The sequence below is a fragment of the Desmodus rotundus genome, chromosome 11 (genome assembly GCF_022682495.2).
Source record: "Desmodus rotundus isolate HL8 chromosome 11, HLdesRot8A.1, whole genome shotgun sequence".
Taxonomy (NCBI): domain Eukaryota; kingdom Metazoa; phylum Chordata; class Mammalia; order Chiroptera; family Phyllostomidae; genus Desmodus; species Desmodus rotundus.
Window position 1 is genome coordinate 28,612,951 of NC_071397.1, and position 20,312 is coordinate 28,633,262.

A 20,312-nucleotide genomic window follows, 5' to 3' on the forward strand; every position below is an offset into this window, starting at 1 on the left:
ATGTCACCGTTACACTATTCTGTATGATCTATATAGACAGTAAGATCTCTTAATCTTAATGACTGCTGCTGCTACCAAGTGTCAATGAGAAAATATATATCGCTATGTCAAAGTTCCCAGCCTCAGCTGTGCAGACATTTTGGACCTGCCATTTCTTTGTTGTGGAGGGCTGTACGGTGCATTTTTAGGTTGTTCAGCAACATCTCTGGCCTCTACCTACTAGATACCAGTTGTACCCTCTAGTTGTAACAATTAGAAATGTCTCCAGACATTGCCCAATGTTTCCTGGGTGTAAAAAATCACAGCCATATGGTGTACATAAGGATTAAATGTTTCTGGAATCATAAAATAATTCCTACGCATGTTTAATTAGAGGAACACGAAAATTTCCTATGAATTTGCCTTTCTTTCTCTGAATTTATTGATTACAAATTTTTCTTGTCCAATAAACCTTTGGAAAATGTAAGGGAGTAAAGAAGTGGTCTGAATTAAATACAAAGATCCATATCGCTATGCAGTTAGATTTCTACCTGGAAAATTACCCTTTGGTTTCTTGAATAACTCATTCAATAGACTGGGAGCTAGCAACACCTTTCTTAATAACTCTGTGTGAATTTTTCTTCCTTTAAAGCTTGCTGTCCTCTAAACTATAACGAAGAGCAAAAACTATTAAAGTTTCACAAGAGAAATCAAACTGAGGCATGAATGTTAGAGAAGGGTACAGGGAAACAAACTATTAGGCACACTTTTGCTGCATTGATTTTTTATTTAATCAATTGAACTATTTCCCTAAATTACTAGGCTAATATACATATGACCCTAAAATGAAGAAACAAAGAGTATGTGTATGATTGAAAGAGCAAAGTACGCTCTTTGGAGTGCTGATGAATCTCCCTATGATTAAATTGTAGATAAACAGAATCATGAAATACACTTTTTCTCTTACTTCAAATAATGAGAAATATGAAGAATCTCTTGTTTAAATGGTATCTTGTCAGGAAGCTATTGAGTGACATTGAGTCCCTACCTAACAGGTGATTTGGATCTTCCTTATACCAGCACTTAAACAGATTTCAACTTCATATTTCATCTGGCCAAAGTGTATTGAGAAAAGTGGGATGTTTATTTATTAACTAGTTATTCTGCTTGTGAAAATCTAGTTTTAATGTAGCCTTTACTAATTAGCACTGGGAGAGCACCAAGATTCTGTTGATTATGGAGGGTAAAGGGTAGAAAGGAAAAAAGAATAAATATTTTCCTTGATTATCTTGGTTTCAGCATTGGACTGGATTCCTTTATCAGGAAGTGTGAGTAGGTTAGAGAACTGTGGGCACTCATCATAATGAGCTGCTACAAATAGACCACAGTTACCTCTGCAGCTTTTTACAATTTTGCTTTAGAAAAAAAAATATGTGAGATTTTCATTTTACCTTTATTTAAATCCTTTTAAGTGAGAATAGGAGTCTTAGAAAATGCTGAGGAGTGTTCAGTAGAGCACATTGTAAGAAGGGGTGTTCATGTCCCTCTTTCAAAGGATTGTGGTGAGTGGAATAGGCTTTCCCCTTTGTCTAGAAAAACGGGGTACATCAAAATGCTCCCATCCCACAGCAGAAAGAGCCGCACAGCAGGAGGAATTTAGGCATTCTGTTCTCCCTGCTGGGGGCAAGGGCAAATCTTGAGCACCTCTGGCAGCCAGGATGCACTCTGGCCTCACACTGTGAGACTCAAAAACTTTTGACTCTCAGACATAGGGTAAAACTCATTTAGCCAATTGATTTTATTCAAGGGTGACTCAGAAGAATGTCAGATTGGCATAATATGGCACCATTTAAAAGTTAGGCAATTGAACATTAATTTTCTCAGTGTTAACTGCAAAACATGGAAATCAAATGTACTTAATGAACTTTAAAACTTTAAAGTAACACACCACTGTTAAATTGTTCCATATTCCTTTATGCACTTATAAATATTTGAGAAGTACTTCCTGTCACTACTATTGTGAGTCTTTAATTCTGCGGTGGTTGTAAATAAATAAAGAGGGTTTTCAGGAGGAACAGAGACCTGATTCCCTTCAATATCATTGAAAGGTCAACCTTTGTTTCTGTTTGACAGGTCAACATGGTGATTGGCATTTTGGTATTTAATAAACTTGTTTCCAGAGATGGGATCCTAGATAAAAAGCTCAAACACAGAGCCGGGTAAGCTGCAATTGGTGGATTTTGAAGGTTCTTTACAAGTGAACCCCATACTCCAATTTCAGATCATCGCTGACTGCATTCGACTGTGCCTTGAATTTTGTTACTGATGAACCAGTGTGTCTGGCAGATTCTGCCCTTCAAGTTTCCCATGTGCTGTTCTCAAGTAATGTAGCCAAAATCTAAAAATTAAACAGACCATTAAGAAAATCCGGTTTCATGTATATAGCCCGTTTGTAAGGTAAGAAGATTAAATGTGAAAGTTAGATTTAAAATACTTATCCTTAGGTGAAGTTTTGTCCTAGCAGGTTTTCAAACCCCGCTAGTTTGGGTCACAGAGGACAGGAGGTACATTGAACATAAGGCCAGTACGTGGCACAACTGAAATGGGACAAGCAAACCTTAGTAGGGAGGAAACACTGCATTTTCTTTGATTACTTGAATATATCAGAAAAAATTCTTGAAATAATCATGTATGAAATATTATTCTTATATATGCTCATTCTGTGTGACATTTTTACTATAACTTCCTAGAAAATGTTATTCATAACTTTTACTTGCACATTTTAACCATTTATAAAATTTAGAAAAGCATTTTACTATTGTTATAGTATCACCGTATCTAATGACATTTTATAAACAGACTGATAGCAGCTTTTTAAAATTATATCATTTCATCATAAAAACTTTTAGAAGCTTGAATGAAATATGAATGCCTTATAAAGTTTGTAGTTTTTTTTATTTCTGTTTAACTATACCTTTAATCAAAACTTACCCTACAATTCTACTAATTTATTAAATAGTTCATAAAAGTTATTTAAAAGTTAAATTATTGGTAACCAACTGGTGAGAATTTTGGGTCCTTTGTGTTTTTACAATCTGTGTAGTGATAAAATAGTTCAGGTATTTTTTCCTCTAGTAAAATAATAGGTTTAATAGTTTTCAATATAAAAATTTGACACCATTCATATCAAACATCAGAACTGCAGTTGGTGTAATGAAAACATCATTGGAAGTTCCTTTTTGAGCGGAGAATCACTTTCCTTTTTGAGACTCTTAGTTCACTTCAGATGAGTCTCCATAGCATCCTTAAATAGACAGAGGTGAACTTGTACAGACACTGAGCTTTCCATACCGTTGAACTTTAAAGCCTTCACATTATTACTCTTGTTAGTCTGCCACATATGGTTGGAACTGAAGCATCGGCTTCTTCGGTTATTTCCGTCTAGATTAATGATGTAAGAATAAATGGGTCATACTGAGTACTGGGTATAGAAACTTAGTTCTGCCACTATAGGTATAAACATGTATATTTTTTTTAAATTGGGGCACAGAGAAGTTAGTGGTTAGGATAAAGCTTTGAAGTTTAAAAAAAAAAAAAAAAGCCATGCTCAAGATCTAGCTCTGCAATTGGCTAGCTGTGTGTGAGTGTTTAGGCATGTAACTTACTCTTTCTGCAGCCAAGTCTTCTCACCTATAAAATGGGGAAGATGACTCTTCCCTCATAATACAGCACATGAACTATAACGTATATAACGCATTCCTTAGAGTATCTAGCAAGTAGTAAACATTCTCTCAACTAACGGTGGCTTTTGTTACAATGAGTGAAGTGACTAAGCCAAGCTGCACAGGTTATTTTCAAAGGACCCTGACTTCTGCTAATTACACTTCTATGATTCCACTATTCATAACACCGAGGTCAGAAAAAGAGATGAGATCATCAGAATGAGTATAATGCTAAGGTACATTATTTAAATTTGCAGTCAGTATTTTCTCATTTATTTTATATGTAATATCCAGTTCGATTCACATAGATCTTTGTAAGAGATAACATAGGCTTAGGAGAAAGAAAGAATAACACTGTCACTTTATGAATTTAGAAATTAGCTATTTTAATCTACATATTAATTTTAAAATCTCTATTTGTAAAAATATGATAAGAAATTACATGTTTCCCTGATAAAACTGAATCAGGCAGTGTTTTTCTGGTGCAAAGACCACTGATGGAGAAATAGAAATGGTATTAAAGACACAATACTGGTTACTGTCTAACTATTAACAAATGAATGATTCTAGGATAAAAATTATCTACAATATAAAATGCTGTTTTAGCTTAAGTACGTGTAAATTGAAGGTTGCTCTCTATTCCAAGGTGTGATTGGAAGAAGTCTTTTAGAAGCTAATATTTGAAGCTAATTTTACTTTACAGAGAAACCACTGAGGGCAGTAATAAAGACTTCAGTGAAGAAAAAATATCAGAATTAACTAAAGAAACATTAAGCAGGAAGCTAAGCTAACTGATTAACTCAACAAGTAATCTTCCTAATTGTAAATATTGACCATTTCAGGTTGTTTGAATGTACATATATATCAAGCATTTCTTTTGAAATATTATTGTTAGGAATCAAATAAGATACCAAGACATTCCCACTTTTTTCTGTTTCTTTGTCCCCTTTCTTCTTTTTATGATCAATTACTAGAAATTGCCAAGAATGTAGTTTATGTTCAGTAAATATTTAAAACAAATGAGTGATGACTATTTGATAAATAATATAATAGCTGGACAAGTTTTATAATACCCAAACTAAATTAAAATTTTCTAATATATAAAATATATTTACTAAGAGGGGATTTATGACAATATCAATATGAAATTGCATGTCTTACATGAAATGATAACTGGAAAGAATGAAAACAAGATAAAATGGCATGTGTCTTTTTTAGAACACCTCAACAGAATATTTCATTTTCTCTCTTTTGCTGCAACGGGACTTCCTATCTACTATGTATTTTAAACTACTTTACCTGATCCACCTGAAATTAAGGAGACTGCTATACCAGGACCTTGTACAAATCGCATGAAATTTTTCCAAAGGAAGGAGGCATTTTTTCTTTCCAGACAATTTTTATAGTATCAATAAACCAATAGACAAAAAAAATCCCTGTTTTTTCCTACGGAGAGAAAAGGAAATTGGGGAAGGAACTAGAACCTGTAGACTTGAAGACCCCCCCCACCCCCGGTGCGCACACACACACACACATGCACACACAAGAACTGGACAGAAAAACCTGGACAGAGTAGTGAAATGACCCATGTTTAGACTCTGGTGACCGAGTGGATACTGGTTACCTCTGAACTGATTTTTCTTTTAACTGCTAGCACTTTTTGTTTTATCAATGTACAATTTCCCTTATAACAAAGAAACAAGGGTTTATCTTCCATCACACCAACTCAATGTAGCATCTGGACTGTGTGTTCTTCATAATACATTAATATCCACAGTGGCCATGCAAAGTAGGAAAAATGCTCAATCTCTGTCTGGGAAATCTGTCTGTCCTCTGCTCCATTCACTGCTAATGGCAGAGTTCCAAGGGTGTCCAACCAGGACTGTCAGGCATAGTCTTCAACAGCTCTGCCTGAGGCAGCCTGTGTGGTCCTTTTAGCCAGGCTCAAATAAGTCTCAAACAACGAGAAACGGACATTTTAAATACAGTCTTAAAATACATTTTTAGAAAAGTCCAGGTTTATTCAAATTACTTTTTTTCAGGACTAAAATACTTACATTAGGAACTGAAATTATTTTTAGTAATCTTTAGCTTTTCAATCTTATTTTAGAGCCTAGAGGCATGGTGTCCTTCAGGTTGAGAATGATGGCCACATCCTTGTTTGAAGCACAAACACCAAATAGCCTATTTTCTGTGATAAAGGAAACAATAAATGACTCAGGCACGCATTTTAATATTAACCTAGTGGAATGTAACAATACTGAAGACCCTGAAATGAATAGTTAGGGCAGAGGTGTTCATTCCTGTTTGTTCTCAGGATAATCTGTGAAACTTTAGAAGACACTGATGCCTGCGTCCTGTTAAATTAGAGTCTTTGGAGTTGGGTACGTGTGTGACATTCAGCCGCTGTGGACAGTGCTGGTCCACATACTCATTTGGGAGTGATTTCGAACACACTGGCATGCCCACTGAGGCATTCATGAACCACAGTGGAAAGAATAGTGGTTACCTGTGATTTCGAAAATATTGGACAGATGCGGCTAGTACGTATGCCCTGGGTTGAACCAGTAAAGGGACTGATTACATTCCCCATCCCCACATCTAACTCTGAAAGCTTTGATTTTTCTCATGGTGTCTACGTATCAAGCTACTTACTTAATAGTTTTCAGGTGTATTATCCCACCCAAGCACTATTCACAAATGTGGGCCCTTCTTTAAAAGGTACCAGCGATTCTGAATTATGAACCTCTTATGATTCTGCCACTTTCATTATACACATGGTAATGTAACTCCGTGATAGTATTATTAATCAAAAACCCACCGGGCAAACATGCTTTAGACATAAACACCACACGGCAATGGATGAGAGAACTACGCCACAAGAAACTATTTCAAGGTGTTTTGACTTTTAATTGCAATAATTTCTTTTTGTTTTTTCCTGAAAGGATTATGTTCTAATAAAACAGTACTTTTTCGAGGACTCTTTCCTAAAACAAATGAAGTTTTTCTGTATAGTATTACTTTGCTTCAATGACATAGTAGATTGAACTTGAATTATTTGAATACAAATTTTACTGCAAAATTCTCCAGACTAGAAGAGACCATATGAATGCTATTAGATGGTGCCTATGACAAATATTCAGAAAAAATATTTTGAACTTAATGAAACAATGTTTTGAACTAAATGATTATGTTAAATGTGTATTATTAGATCAGAAAGCTATCACTTTTTATTATCAACTAATATTTCATCAAATTTCATCAGCCCCTATATTCAGATCATCCTAAAATATAGACAATACATGGATGCTACAAGAAATTTCAAAATATAAGTATTTTGAGACAAAGGCTATACCTTTCACAAATGGCTGAAGACCTGAAATAGGTACCCTTCTATATTGTACTTCTGAGATACATGCCTACATTTCAGAAGGTTTTAATTGGCATTATATGCCCTTTGCAAACGATAATGAAAAGCTCTGAAGCTGGGAGTCCTTACTGGCTCACCGGGGGTCTGAATAAAGGGTTTTCACTGCATGTCTACACAAACACATGCTTATGTTTGACTCGGTGTGTTGGCAGCTTCGGTCTGCAGACACAAGGGCCATTTATGGTGTAAATGATGGAAATGTGCTTCGCATGCAACAACGGCCCAAATTATTAAAAGGTAAATGTTACAAAAATAATGTGTCGTGGAAATGTATCTTTAAAACGACCTAGAACATTCATTTCTGATATACTTTTCTGCATGAAATCGTATTTTAAAAGCTAACTTGCAGCAGCGACTTTTTTGGTGACAATTCAATATTTTGTTCTTTTTGTGGGTGTTCTGTTTGTTTGCAGTCAGATGAGTGAGCCTCATAGCGGTTTGACGCTCAAATGTGCCAAGTGTGGAGTAGTTTCAACAACAGCTTTGTCAGCCACCACCGCCAGTAACGCCATGTTAGTCCCGATCATTTACATCTTCTTGTTACAAATCTTTTACAGTGCATGTGAGAAAATGCTCTGATGGAAAAAATCACGTTTGCTAATACTAGAGTTAAGAGCATACTTAAATATTTGTAATTGGCAACTGCCTTTCTAACTATTGTGGGGTTATCTGTAAAAAATAAATAAAACTATTAAATGTTTATCTGTTTTGTGGTTTCCAAGTTAATGATCTTGGTGCCACATAAAAGGATGCTTTCTTGAAGGGGGTTTTGGTTACTGCCTGGAGAGCAATACACAGCTTCGTAATGTTGCTTTCTCTATCTCTGAACAGGGCGTCCCTTTGGAGCTCCTGTGTGGTGTTGCCCCTTCTGGCTCTGACGTGGATGTCTGCAGTACTGGCCATGACAGACAAGCGCTCCATATTGTTTCAGATACTCTTTGCCGTGTTTGATTCATTGCAAGGCTTTGTGATAGTCATGGTCCACTGCATTCTTCGGAGAGAGGTAAGACATATAATTCCTGGGAGAGACACAAATGATGCCTAGTAGAGTATCTCTTCGTGAAATACCGCGTAGTATCGTGATCTTCAGATCAAAGGTAGTCTTCTTAAAGACAGTCATTTGGGAGTCAAAGCTAAAATGAAGTTCTAAGGCAAAGTTCAAGAGGATTCCTTGGACTATGGGGGTGATGAATTAAACATGTTGGATGGTGCAAAGGAAAACCCAGCCAGAAGTGCCAAGACCCAGGTGCAAGGGAAACTATGATGGAGTCATATGTGTAGATAAGTCTGTTAGAAAAACTGGTGGGTAAGAGGGTAATGTGCCATATTTAGAAAAGGTATAGTTCATAAACATAATGTAGTAATATTTCGTAAACCCAGTCCCTAACTTATGCATCTATACACAGCATATCCCTGGTCCCACATACTTAACTAATTTATATTGAGATGGAAATATTGAAGATTAATAAACAGTTCTTTTGTCTCTGTACTGAGTTGAGGATCAGGTTACTGTAAAGATGATTTGGATATGGATATTTATGCTCAGAAAATACCAAAAAAAGTGCACAACAGAGCATGATAGGGAAAACCTGTAAATCTAAAATCATAGCATTTCTCCAGGACCTGACTGAGATTATTGTCACCAGCAAGGGAAAGAAGTGATCCTTCAAAGCTGAGACACTAAATTGCACAAAAGCCATCCAGAATGGTGATGGATTTCAGCCTTGACTTGTTGGCGGATAAAATATTATTTTCCAATCAGTGCAAAAATTATTCAGAGTGCTTGCAAGCACTGACACAGTATTTACAAGGCTTATGAGTCACTTTAGCATTTACTCTGGGGACGGTGGTGACCAAAACAGACAATGACACAGTACCATGCTAATAATTTTGAGAAAATGGTCTAGGCTGTCATTTTGCATTATCCGTCTTGTTTGAAAACTTTATGATGAGCAAAATGACACGTGTGTGTATCAGTAGTACAGCACCTAGTTTTACAGTTGTGAAGGTAACCAAAGGTTTTTTGTTGTTTTTTTTAACCTCATTTACCAGATGGGGAGAACAATATTTCTGAGCTAATTTAGTATGATAGCTATAAATCCATAAATGTGTATTCTAAGAATATTATACGCTGAAAAATAATGAAAAAAGAAAAATAGTGACTTCACATTGCAAAAAGAGTGTATTTCATCATTTTTAAAATTTTATCTAATTCACAGTTGCCAAGCTTGACTATTTCCTTATCACAAATTTCTACCTAAAATATCAGCATTAAAAATCTTCCAAGTATCAAATTCTTTTTTAAAAGATTTTTATTTATTTAGTTTTAGAGAAAGGAAGGGAGGGAGAAAAATAGCTATCAGCTGCCTCTTGCATGCCCGCTAACTGGTGACCCAGCCCAAAACCCAGGCATGTGCCCTGACCAGGAATTGAAACAGCTACCTTTCAGTTTGCAGGCCAGAACTCAATCAATACAGTGAACCACACCAGCCAGGGCCCAAGCATCAAATTCTTTACAGACCAATGTTAAGTAAAATTTAAGAGGAAATCGAATAATTTAGGGCTGTATGTTCTCCAACTATAACTTTTATATGGGTTTTTTGTATTCATATTATCTCTACTATGTTTAACAAAACTGTTCTGAGTAGACACATGATATGCATTTCTTATTGACAACTAAGGATGAATGGTGTGGGTTTTAAGCAAGATACATGATATATCTACATGCAGTTTTCAAAAGATATTAGTACTCTAGGTGTTAAAGAGGAGAAAAGTGTCCCATCTCTAAGTGAGTCTCACTTTTTCTTCAGAAACGAGCTTTCGCCTGGCTAGGTGGCTCAGTTGGTTAAGCATCATCCCGCACACCAAAAGGTTGAGGGTTCCATTCCCAGTAGGGACGAGGGCGCGAGGCCACAGATCATTGTTCCTCTCACATTTCTCTTTCTCTCTCACCCCCATATCCTCAGGGGAGGATTAAAAAAAACACAAGAAATAGCTTTCTAGATAGCATTAGACTATGGTCAAAATATTCAGGTTTAAAAAAATGACATATTTTGATGGCTTATTATCACATTTTTGCTGCTTACATGAAGAAAAATATTTGGCACAAATATTCATTTCTATGAAAACTTTTTTATACTTGCTAATTGGACTAACAACTGTGAAAACGTGATTTAAGGAGAATTAAATTAAGTCAGATAATAAATGCTTCTGCTAAAATAGGTGTCTGTAAATATGTTTTCTTTATTAATGGGGAGTCAAAATATGGTTATTGGCCCTGTTATCGTTGCATTTGCAATGATTAGTTCAAATTGAATAATTCTATAGCTGATAAATTAATGGCAGTGTCATAACTCGCTTTCATCCCAACACTGAAATAAAAAACTATGTAGCCAATATTCTCCCATTGACCCTTAAACATAAATACACAGAGATTTGAATTATAGGGCAAGTCTCTTTCACAATTCCTCAGAGGAAATTATTACTTAAAAACTAAACGAGTCTTCTTTAGATTTGGAAATACCAAGGACCTCATCATAAGGAGGCCTCTTTGGGGCCACAGAAATCTTTTTGACCTTCTACATGTATATTGCCTGACACTAGCAATGGGTCTACCTCATATCTCCTGTGATTGCACTGCCCTAACACTTACCATCTTCCCATGTCCTCAGCGGCTCCTATGAACAAGACACTCCACAAAAAGACACCAGAGCAAATGGACTAAATAGCTACCTGTAAAGTATTGGGTAATGACTCCCATCTGTTAATGTACTTGATAACCCTATAGAAGGCCCTAAGGATGCAGCATTATCTTTACTGCTTGTTTCACTTGAAAATATTTTCTTCACAATAATTCAAGAGAATGCATATGGATTTTTTTTTCTTAAAAGTATGTAAGCAACAAAAGAAATATTTTAAATTTAGAGACTGGATAAGAAGTGTACACATCTGTATATATTTCTAACTTTTGTAAAAATCCTCACCCAAGGATATATATTTATTGATTTGAGAGAGAGAGAAACAGCAATTGATTCCCCCCTTAGAGCCCCAAGTGGATGGAACCCACGACCTAGGTATGTGCCCTGAGTGGAGATCGAACCTGCAAACTTTTGGTGAATGGCTGCTCCAACCAACTGAGCCACACAGCCAGGGCTCTGCTGTATTTTGCTACATATAATGCACACGTTTTGCCCAAATTTTTGAGGGAAAAATAAGGATGCGCATTATACATGGTATAATGATTACATACCATGGGTGTAAAAATGGGTTTAATAATCCCGTGTATAACACGCACAAAAACGTGGGTGCTCTTTACACATGGCAAGATACGGTATTTTTTTGTATACACACTAACATATTTGGTTGTTTTTAATCTTTAACTATTGTTCCAATGTGAGTTCAAATGGCTTTACCCATATTTGCTTTTGCGATCGCCCTGTGAAAGAGGTGGGTGTGCACAGGGGAGGAACGTAGCCTTGCAGTTCAAGAAGGAGAGAAGAAATTAAATACTCTGCCATTTTAAATGTCATGTGCTTGGGCTTAATTTATTTGAAAGTGCCTTTGCTTTTAGTGGTCCAATTTTATAACCAAAGTTATTTCAAGTCAAGGAGGAAGGGAGAAATCACTCTGGTACTGTGAACTCAATTATAGTCCACTTTTTAAAAAAGCAAATTTATTATTTGCATAACAATGTATTGTGACCTCTAGAGCTGACATCTTAATAATTAAATTTCATAAATATTTGTATATTTGAAAATACGGTTTCTTCTTCTGGAGCACCTTTCTCTTTTAAATTACTTCGGTAGATGCCTCTGACAAAAGAGAAAACAAAAGAGGCAATATGAATTTTTTTTAAAAAATTAAACTATCTGATTTATCACAACACATCACTTTCAGTAATAAATCCTAGCTCTCAGGCTAATATGTAAAACACCTGGTAAGACTGAATCTAGCAGCATATAGATGCTTTCCTCCATTGATCAGTCATTTCCTGATTAGAGTTCGTTTGCATTAAGCCCATGAGGACATTTACTATTTACTGTTCTCCACATTGCTATGGAAATTCAAACTACAAGGGAGTTAAATCTTTGAACTAGTTTCTGTTGCTAGGAAACCACTTTCTTGTTGCCTGCACATTCTTCTCATCTCTCCTGTCGCTGGCTGTGCCTGGCTTTAAGACAATCTTACAGCTTGATGTCAGAGGGGGAAAATGACAAGATTGTGACACAAAATAAACTCCAATAACCCCTTTCACTAAATGGGAGGAAAAAAGGAAAGTGCTGAAATGGGTGATTTTGTTGTATTCCCCTTTGAAGACCCCGTGGCTGTTGTGTAGCAGGGCCAGCCCCTCTCGTCTCCTTCCCCAGCGCTGGCAGGAGGTCCAGGCTGTACAAGATGCGGTCCCAGATCTTCATCCAAACCCATAAAGCTATTTTGTAGCAAAATTCTTAAAATAAACATGAGCAGATTTTTCTTTCTTTCTCCCACTTGCCTGTACCATTTACTTTTATTTTTATTTTTTGCCAATTTCCCATTTGGTTTTTATTTCCATAAAGAGTATAGACAAATAATTTACAAACACATGTCAGTGAATTATAAAACATACAAGCATCCTTGCCTATCTTATATAAAACCAATATTCTTCACAAGTAAAACAATTTTAAAAAATCAATGAGGACAATGCTGGTGAAATAACTAGATAGCAATTTGAAAAGAGGTCCTATTGCAAATGATATCGTTCAGAAGGAGAATTGCATGAAAGTCCGAGCTTAACTATTTGCTTAGGTAGGGCTAGTTGCAGTGGAAGGTTTTATCCCTTAGTGAGGAGTAGGCAGGACTTCCAGTTTGTCTTTGAAGATGGGGGAGTAGGTGATAGACTTCAAAAATGTAATAGGTCCTGGAGGGGAGGGGAGCGATGCTGTGGAGAGATAGTGGAAGTTTCAAGGAGAGGCAGATGAAGAGTGGTTACTGGGCACATGGTGTCCACAGAGGGGAGTTTATGGTGAATAATAGAAAGTTGATTTTTCCCTGGGACCACCTGGGGTACCTGAAGGCATAAAGCAAGTGATATGATTCTGGACATAGAGTGATTTTTTTAATGGCTCTAACTGCAGCACGAAGAAAAAGACAATACTGCTGGCATTTGAGTATTGATTAAGCAATGTTTCAAAGCGTTCTTGTTTGGGATGTTTAGTTGCCATGGTGAGAGGCCACTGTGAGTGATGTCTTGAAGAAAGTTCAATAGATTATAAAGAGTGAGTGGCCCAAGGTGGGAGGGTTATGGTACTCATCCTAACATTTTTCAGCTTGCTCAGAAGAAAGTTGTGTATGAACAGGGTTTTAAAGGAGAATGGGGTGGATTGCTAAGAGCTTTATCTTTTCCAGGCTGAATTTGAAGGGTCAAAAAGAAATACAGGTGTAAAGATTTAAAAGGGTTTACAGATTTTGTTTTGTTTTTAATACATTAGGATGTGTACCTGGAAATGGGAGAATGGCTAAATTTACCTCTATAAAGCTGGCCTTTCCCAGAACAGGCAGGGGGGAGCATAAAGACTGCCTTTACATAGGGACACGGACACGGCACAAGCAGGCTGATACATTTATATTCCTGCGTACTTTTCCAAAAGTCACCGAACTCCTTCGGCCCAAAGCCATCCCGTTTCTTAGGCAGGGGAATATAAATCCTTCCTCTCTCTCCACATTGGGTTTTCCTGACTTGAGCATCGTGGCAATTCTGTCGTAAACACTTGCATCTGTCTTAACCTGCACATGTTGGTTCTCTGAGTCCAGACAGGGGGTTAGGAGCTTAACAAGACCGTGTAATCAGGCGAGTGCGATGGCCCAGTGAACAAACTGGGACACAGAGTCCATGGTTGCCATATCTGCCAGGTAGTGTCCAGCCACGGCTTGCTGTCACCCAAAATTCTGAGTCCCTGGCCATATGGACAGGCAGATCCCACTTCACTTTCCTTTCAGAACCTGAGTCCTGCCTTGCAACATGGTTAAACTGGTGGCAGGAGTTGAATATGTCTTGAATAAAGGTGTGAAATAAATTTAAGAGCCCTGACCGAAGTGACTCTGTTGGTTGGGTGTCATCCCACAGAGTGCAAGGTCTCAGGTTTGATTCCCGGTCAGGGCACATGCCTAGTGCAGATTCATCCCCGGGGTCAGGGCATGTAAAAGAGACAGCCTATCAATGTTTCTCTCACTGATATTTCACTCCCTCTTTCTCCCTCTCTCCCTCTCTCTTTAAAAATAAACAATTTTTTTTTAAAGTTTAAAATTAAAAATGCTTGGTCTGCTAAAACAACTCCATTTAAAAAGTAAATCTAAGACATAAGAGGTCATGAATTTTTATTTTTTGCCTCGAAGTGAATGGCATGAGGATAACATGAAATATTTTCTGGGAAGGCGTGGGTGGTGGTGGCTGGCGGGTAACTTCCCTTTTCTTCTCGCTCACATGCTACGGAAATGCTGTTACATCTTTCAGATCGTGTATGTGAGATGTTATCTGAGAACGGCATGTGCCCCCCAAAACTGATACAGAAAGGAAAAAATTACAACAATTTTAGATTGAGTGAAAGATCCTTGAGGTGTTGGAGGGTTCCAATAGAAAGTCATCAGGACTGAAATTTGGGACTGAAGTCGGTGTTTTTTCTTCAATCTATAGCAAATGGCAAACCATTTCTGTTTATATCCTTATCAGAGAAGTCAGGTAATATTTTAATAATGTGAAGTCCTTTGTGTTGCTTACGTCACTTGGCAAAATACACATAAAATTGAGAACAATCTTACTTGTTCACTTAATGATTACATTATATGAAATTTAATGTGATTAAAAAGAACCAAGCCATTTGTTCAAATATGAATCAAGAGAAACAATAGTTGACATTTGAGTAATGGAAAAATAAAAATACACAGCACATAAGAAATTCCCTTTACCTCCAGTAACAATCTCAAATTCTTTCAAGAATGTAACTTTATTTCTCTTTTTTTGGCTTAAATGATCCTCAGAATAATTGGAGGTAAAACTGTCTTCTTAAAAGGTGAAGACTTGGGGTCTGAGCTACTAGGTGCTAAATACGGAGCCATTTGAAACAGTGCAGCTCTTTCCTGAGATGATTCTCTCAATGGCAAGGCTGCCAAACAGCGCCCCATACTCTTCCCCAGCAATCTCCAAAGCTGGCACGGACTTTCAGTCACACTCCGCCAAGCTGCCTTCAGAGCGAGGACCAACCGAGAAGTCCTCGGGCTGCTGCTTGAGAGCTCAACCAAACGGCTCTCCCTGTGGGAGAGAGACAGGAGCAAGACACACCCTAGCAAAGCTCTTTGCACTCCTGTCTCATCCAGGAATCCATCTAGTGTAACAGGTTTTATGCCTTTTCCTGGAATTTTTAGAGCAGCACCCAGCAGAAAGTAGGGTAACTTCAGTGGTGCTCCGGTAGGATACTTTCAGAAGACAACCTTGACAGATCGTTCTTTCCACCTCACCTTATTTTGGAAGATGTTTCTGGCCATTCTGTTCTTCACTCCACAACTTTACATTAGAGTTCCTCGAAGTCCCCTACACATTTCAAGGCTATTTACATATTTGTTCTTTACTACTCCCCACCTCCCCTCCTTCCCCCATGCTTTTTAATCCTCTGTCTGGCTATAAATTAAGGTGAAAGACCTATGGCAGAGTTTTATAAAGACAGGAAATTTTGAAGTCTAAATTTTAATTGTGCCATAATCTGTTACGTATTTAATGATTCAAGACAGGTCTATTTAAAAATTGCATTTAGTATTCTAACATAAGTTTTCAAAACAATATTATTGCAATGTTATAATGAACTTAATATCTAAAAATAAATTTTAAATTGTTACCTGAAATAAGGGATTTGTTATTCATAAATCATTAACCTAAGGAACTTAAATAATATTTGAATATTCTAATGATTATTTTTCTTCAATTTTAATCACAAAGCAGGAAAGACACCAAGACTGTTATTGTCCAGCATTGTAAATATGACCCTTGGCACAGATGTTAATTTCAGGGTGCTATAGCCAGGTCCAGACTCTGTTTGTGCTTGTTTGTTTTCTGCATTTTCTTGTTGCCTGGAACTAAAGTTCTTGCAGACTTTTAAAGTTTTTTCAGTTGTTCTCCATTAGTACCATTCACATTGATTGCCCAAAGATGTCTCTCTCTATTTGCCTGATATAAAAGTCCACTATCAAAATGTTTCTAAATAGCTGCAGATACACTGCCCTGGTGCTGTCGTGCCTGAAGCACCTTTTCTGTGGTAAGGAAACAGCAGTGCGAGATCTAGTCTAATCATTCTTCTCCAACAGTGTTGGACGAATACTTAAGTTTAATCGACCTAGATTGCATATATGCATTTTAAAGATTTTTTAAAACATCAAATGAAGCATTTGGAATAAGTGGAATTTCTCCTGCAAATTTTTCTGAATTAGAAGTAACAGGCATTAAAAGTGTTAGAGACTTCTAACAGTTAAATTATGGCATTTATATTACCATTAAAATGACCATTACCGTTACTATTACCATTACTAGAGGATTTTTATGCTTTTCTGTTTTATATTTCTTCTAAATAGCATAGACTGATTTATGAAGTTGACGTCATTCTGCAGTATAGAAATGCCCTTAATCCATCTTCATATTTGGGAGTTTCATAGTTTAAGACACTGATTTGTATGTATGTATACTATTAAAAAATAGTTTTTATATTTCCTTCAAGCTATCACATAGTTGGTTTTTAAAAGAAGCTTACGGAAGTTGCTTTTGCATATTTTATTGTGAGCCAAAAATATCCCTGACAGCTACACACTGAAGGTCTGAAAATAGAGTGGTTAGTGAGCCCCAGTTACATTAACATTTGGTACTACCAAGTGCCACCTTTATATTTTATATATGCTAGTATTCAGAAATAGCAAACAGTCTTTAGGTGACAGTTCTCAGAAGGCAACATTTTCTAACATATTTGTCTACCTTTATAAAATTGCTTTAACAGTTATCTCAGGGCACCAAGAAACAAATTAGCAGGTACCTCTCTATGGACATTGGTTCTTAGGGGTTTTTTTCTTAAAAACATATACTTTATGAGTGGTTTCCCCAGTGCAAATTTCTGCATAACAAACAGTGCTAATTACCAATTTCTTATTATTACTCTATCACATATCAGACAACTCATTCTTTTTTTTCCAGGAAATCCCAGATTTAGAAATATTAGAATAAAGAATGGAGAAGAGGTCAGACAGCTCCCTTAGTTTACCCCTATCTCGGTCTCATCGCCGGGACAAGAACCTGCGGTGGAGAAACACAAGTGGACAAAGGTCCCCTGACTGAACTGTTTAGCTGTGTCACTTTTCACATCTTTCAGTTTGGGAACAAGACTGCTAATGACTTAGGGTACCAGAGAGAGGAGCTGAAAACAACTTAACAGGCCCCAATGTTTCTTTTAAAATTTTATTTATTTTTAGAAAGAGGGGAAGGGAGGGAGAAAGAAAGGGAGAGAAACATTGATCAGCTGTCCCTCATATGCATCCTGATCGGGGACCAAACCCAAAACCCAGGCATGTGCCCTGACCAAGAATGGAACTGGCAACATTTCATTTAGTGGGGTGCTGCCCAAGCAACTGAGCCACTCCAGTCTGGGCTAGACTCCGATTTTTTCTGTCTAACACACATACTATGTACATCTCACAACAAAACAGTGCCAGGATATTTTATATCAGTGCTTTTGAAAGTAAACATCATTATATGTTTTACCTTGGCAGGCTCTCCAATGGTGCTCCAGCAAAACAGGCAAAATGCCACTGCATCCATGCATTGTTTAGCCAAGTAAAACAGATTATAATAAACTAAAAGGACAATGTCAATATTGTGAAGTCAGGGAAACAAAATATGAATAAAATGACTTTGCTTGGCTGAGATAAGAAGCTACTTGTAAGGATGTTTATCAACAGCTTGTTAGGAGCCTAATGAGCCACAAAAAGTGGAAAGGACACGCTGGTGCGGAGGCATCACGTGATCAGAATAACTATGCATCCTGTGTTATTCATCTACTCATGTATATTCAGTTGTTTAATAACAGGTATAATGTTCTTCAAATTTCCTTGTGATGTGTGTGTTCTTTACTCAGAATCCAATTGTGAATGGATATTATGGAAGTTTGGCTTTTCCAAGAGACCTTTTATCCCCTCCCCCAGGACAAACAATCAGAAACAAAACCATTTTGTTATCTTTTTGTTTTACTGTGTTTCGTTTTTACATCAGGACATGTAGCACCTGAAGGGAGACAAGAAATAGTCTCACCAATAGGATCCCTTAGACTAGACATAAAAGGAAAATCCCCAAATCAATTTCAGTCAAAAGATCACTGAGTAATCTCATTTTTCACAATGTGTAGAGCTGTTATAAAGATCGTTCCATACCAAATAATAAATCCCTCTTGAAAGACACATTGTTTGTAACAGCGGAAATAAATCTGCCTTCTGGTGAGAATTATTAGCGTTGAGACAGACATTGCCATTTTGATAGCTGAGGAGTTCCCAACACTTCCCTCTATGGATTGTGACAAGTGATAAATTTCCTTGGCATAGAGCAAAGTCTAGGTTCACCAGTAGTTGCATTAGGAAGTAAACAAAATGAGTATCAGATTATAAAAACCATGATAACTGCTTTCTCAGTAGACATTATCTGATCATTTCTAAGAGGGAAGAAAATTAACATTTGTCATTTTATTTCACAGGTTCAGGATGCATTCAGATGCCGGCTGAGAAACTGTCAGGATCCAATCAATGCTGATTCTTCAAGTTCTTTTCCTAACGGGCATGCTCAAATCATGGTAAGCTTTTATTTTCCCTCCCATTGTCAATTGAGTTATGGTTTCTCAAAACAATAAAGAAATACTCTTTTTTTGATATAGTAAATGGCTTTAATTTTTTTTATTGTTGTTCAAGTACAGTTGTCTCCACTTTCCCCCACTAACAATATTCTTGTGCAAAATAGTGTCGATGTCCCATTTTGAGTGACATTGGCTTTAGTTCATTAACAGACTTAGAACTCTGAGGCCAGACAACTATTCTGCCTGGATTGCTTCTGAGTCTAGGATCCGTTACTGGCCCCATGGTGTACTAAGTGTTGGGCTTCTATGCAACACGAGTGTATTTTCATCCTTGCATGGAGTTAGGGATAACAATCTGTCCAAAGGATCTTGTTCGTTTACAGGTAAGAACTGTGGACCTGTACTTCTAGTCTTAAAGCAGTGATTCTCAGCCTTGGTTGCATATTAGAATGCACTGGAATCCACTCGCTAGACCAATGAGATCAGAATCTCTGCGCTGGGACCCAGGCATTGGTGGTTCCAATGTGCAGCCTCCCATGAGAACTGCCCTAAACTCTAAAGGGTAGCCTCACTTCCAGTAAAAGTCAGTTACTGTGCGTGAGCTCTGACTATTGTTGGGGTTAAGGGGTACTTTAGACATAACCACTTTGGTATATTTTAGAAATAACTTTTGACCTGTGTCACTGAAATCAAGAGGGCTTTTTTACAATATATATGCAAGACTGTTCAACCTTTTGGCATCTCTGGGCCACACAGGAAGAAGAGTTGTCTTGGGCCACACATTAAATACATTGTGACACGTAATCACAAAAAAAATCTCATAATGTTGTAAGTAAATTTTCGATTTCATGTTGGGCCACGTTCAATACCATCCTGAGCTTCATGTGGCCTGTGGGCCACAGGTTGGACACCCCTGACAGAGTCTGGCACAAATAACGCCCCTCTTTTATTACAGAAAAATCTTTTATTACTAAATTATAAGCATGTCATTCTGCAACGTAACAATATCACACTCCAGCACACCATATGACATTTTAGGTGAAATGTTGAAATTGCTGCCCATCTCGTGAGAGGCATTCACGTACCCTCCCCACAATATTCACGTACCCTCCCCACAATATACACTCAGTGGCATATCGTCTGCTGGGCCCTGTATATTTTTAAATTAAACATATTGAGGGTAACATTGGTTAATAACATTATGTAAGCCTCAGGTGTACAACTTTGTAATATAACATATATATTCCACTGTGTGTTTACCACCCAAAGTCTGGTCTTCTTCCATCACCATATACTTGCCCCCCTTTACCCTCTTTGTCCTTCCTCACTCCCTCT

The 20,312-nt window shown here is 37.2% G+C and overlaps 1 protein-coding gene across 2 annotated transcripts in view; it reads left to right on the forward strand.

Annotated features, from left to right (window-relative positions):
• The window catches only part of ADGRB3 (adhesion G protein-coupled receptor B3), a 693,569-nt gene that overhangs the window by 640,537 nt on the left and 32,720 nt on the right, over nucleotides 1-20,312 (forward strand). Inside the window, exons 22-25 of one of the 2 annotated variants that reach the window (XM_053914265.1) lie at nucleotides 2,113-2,198; nucleotides 7,545-7,643; nucleotides 7,963-8,134; nucleotides 18,882-18,977. In XM_053914265.1, coding sequence (XP_053770240.1) covers nucleotides 2,113-2,198; nucleotides 7,545-7,643; nucleotides 7,963-8,134; nucleotides 18,882-18,977 — 453 coding nt within the window. The remainder of the gene's footprint in view (nucleotides 1-2,112; nucleotides 2,199-7,544; nucleotides 7,644-7,962; nucleotides 8,135-18,881; nucleotides 18,978-20,312) is intronic. The other variant, XM_053914266.1, reaches the window with a different exon arrangement.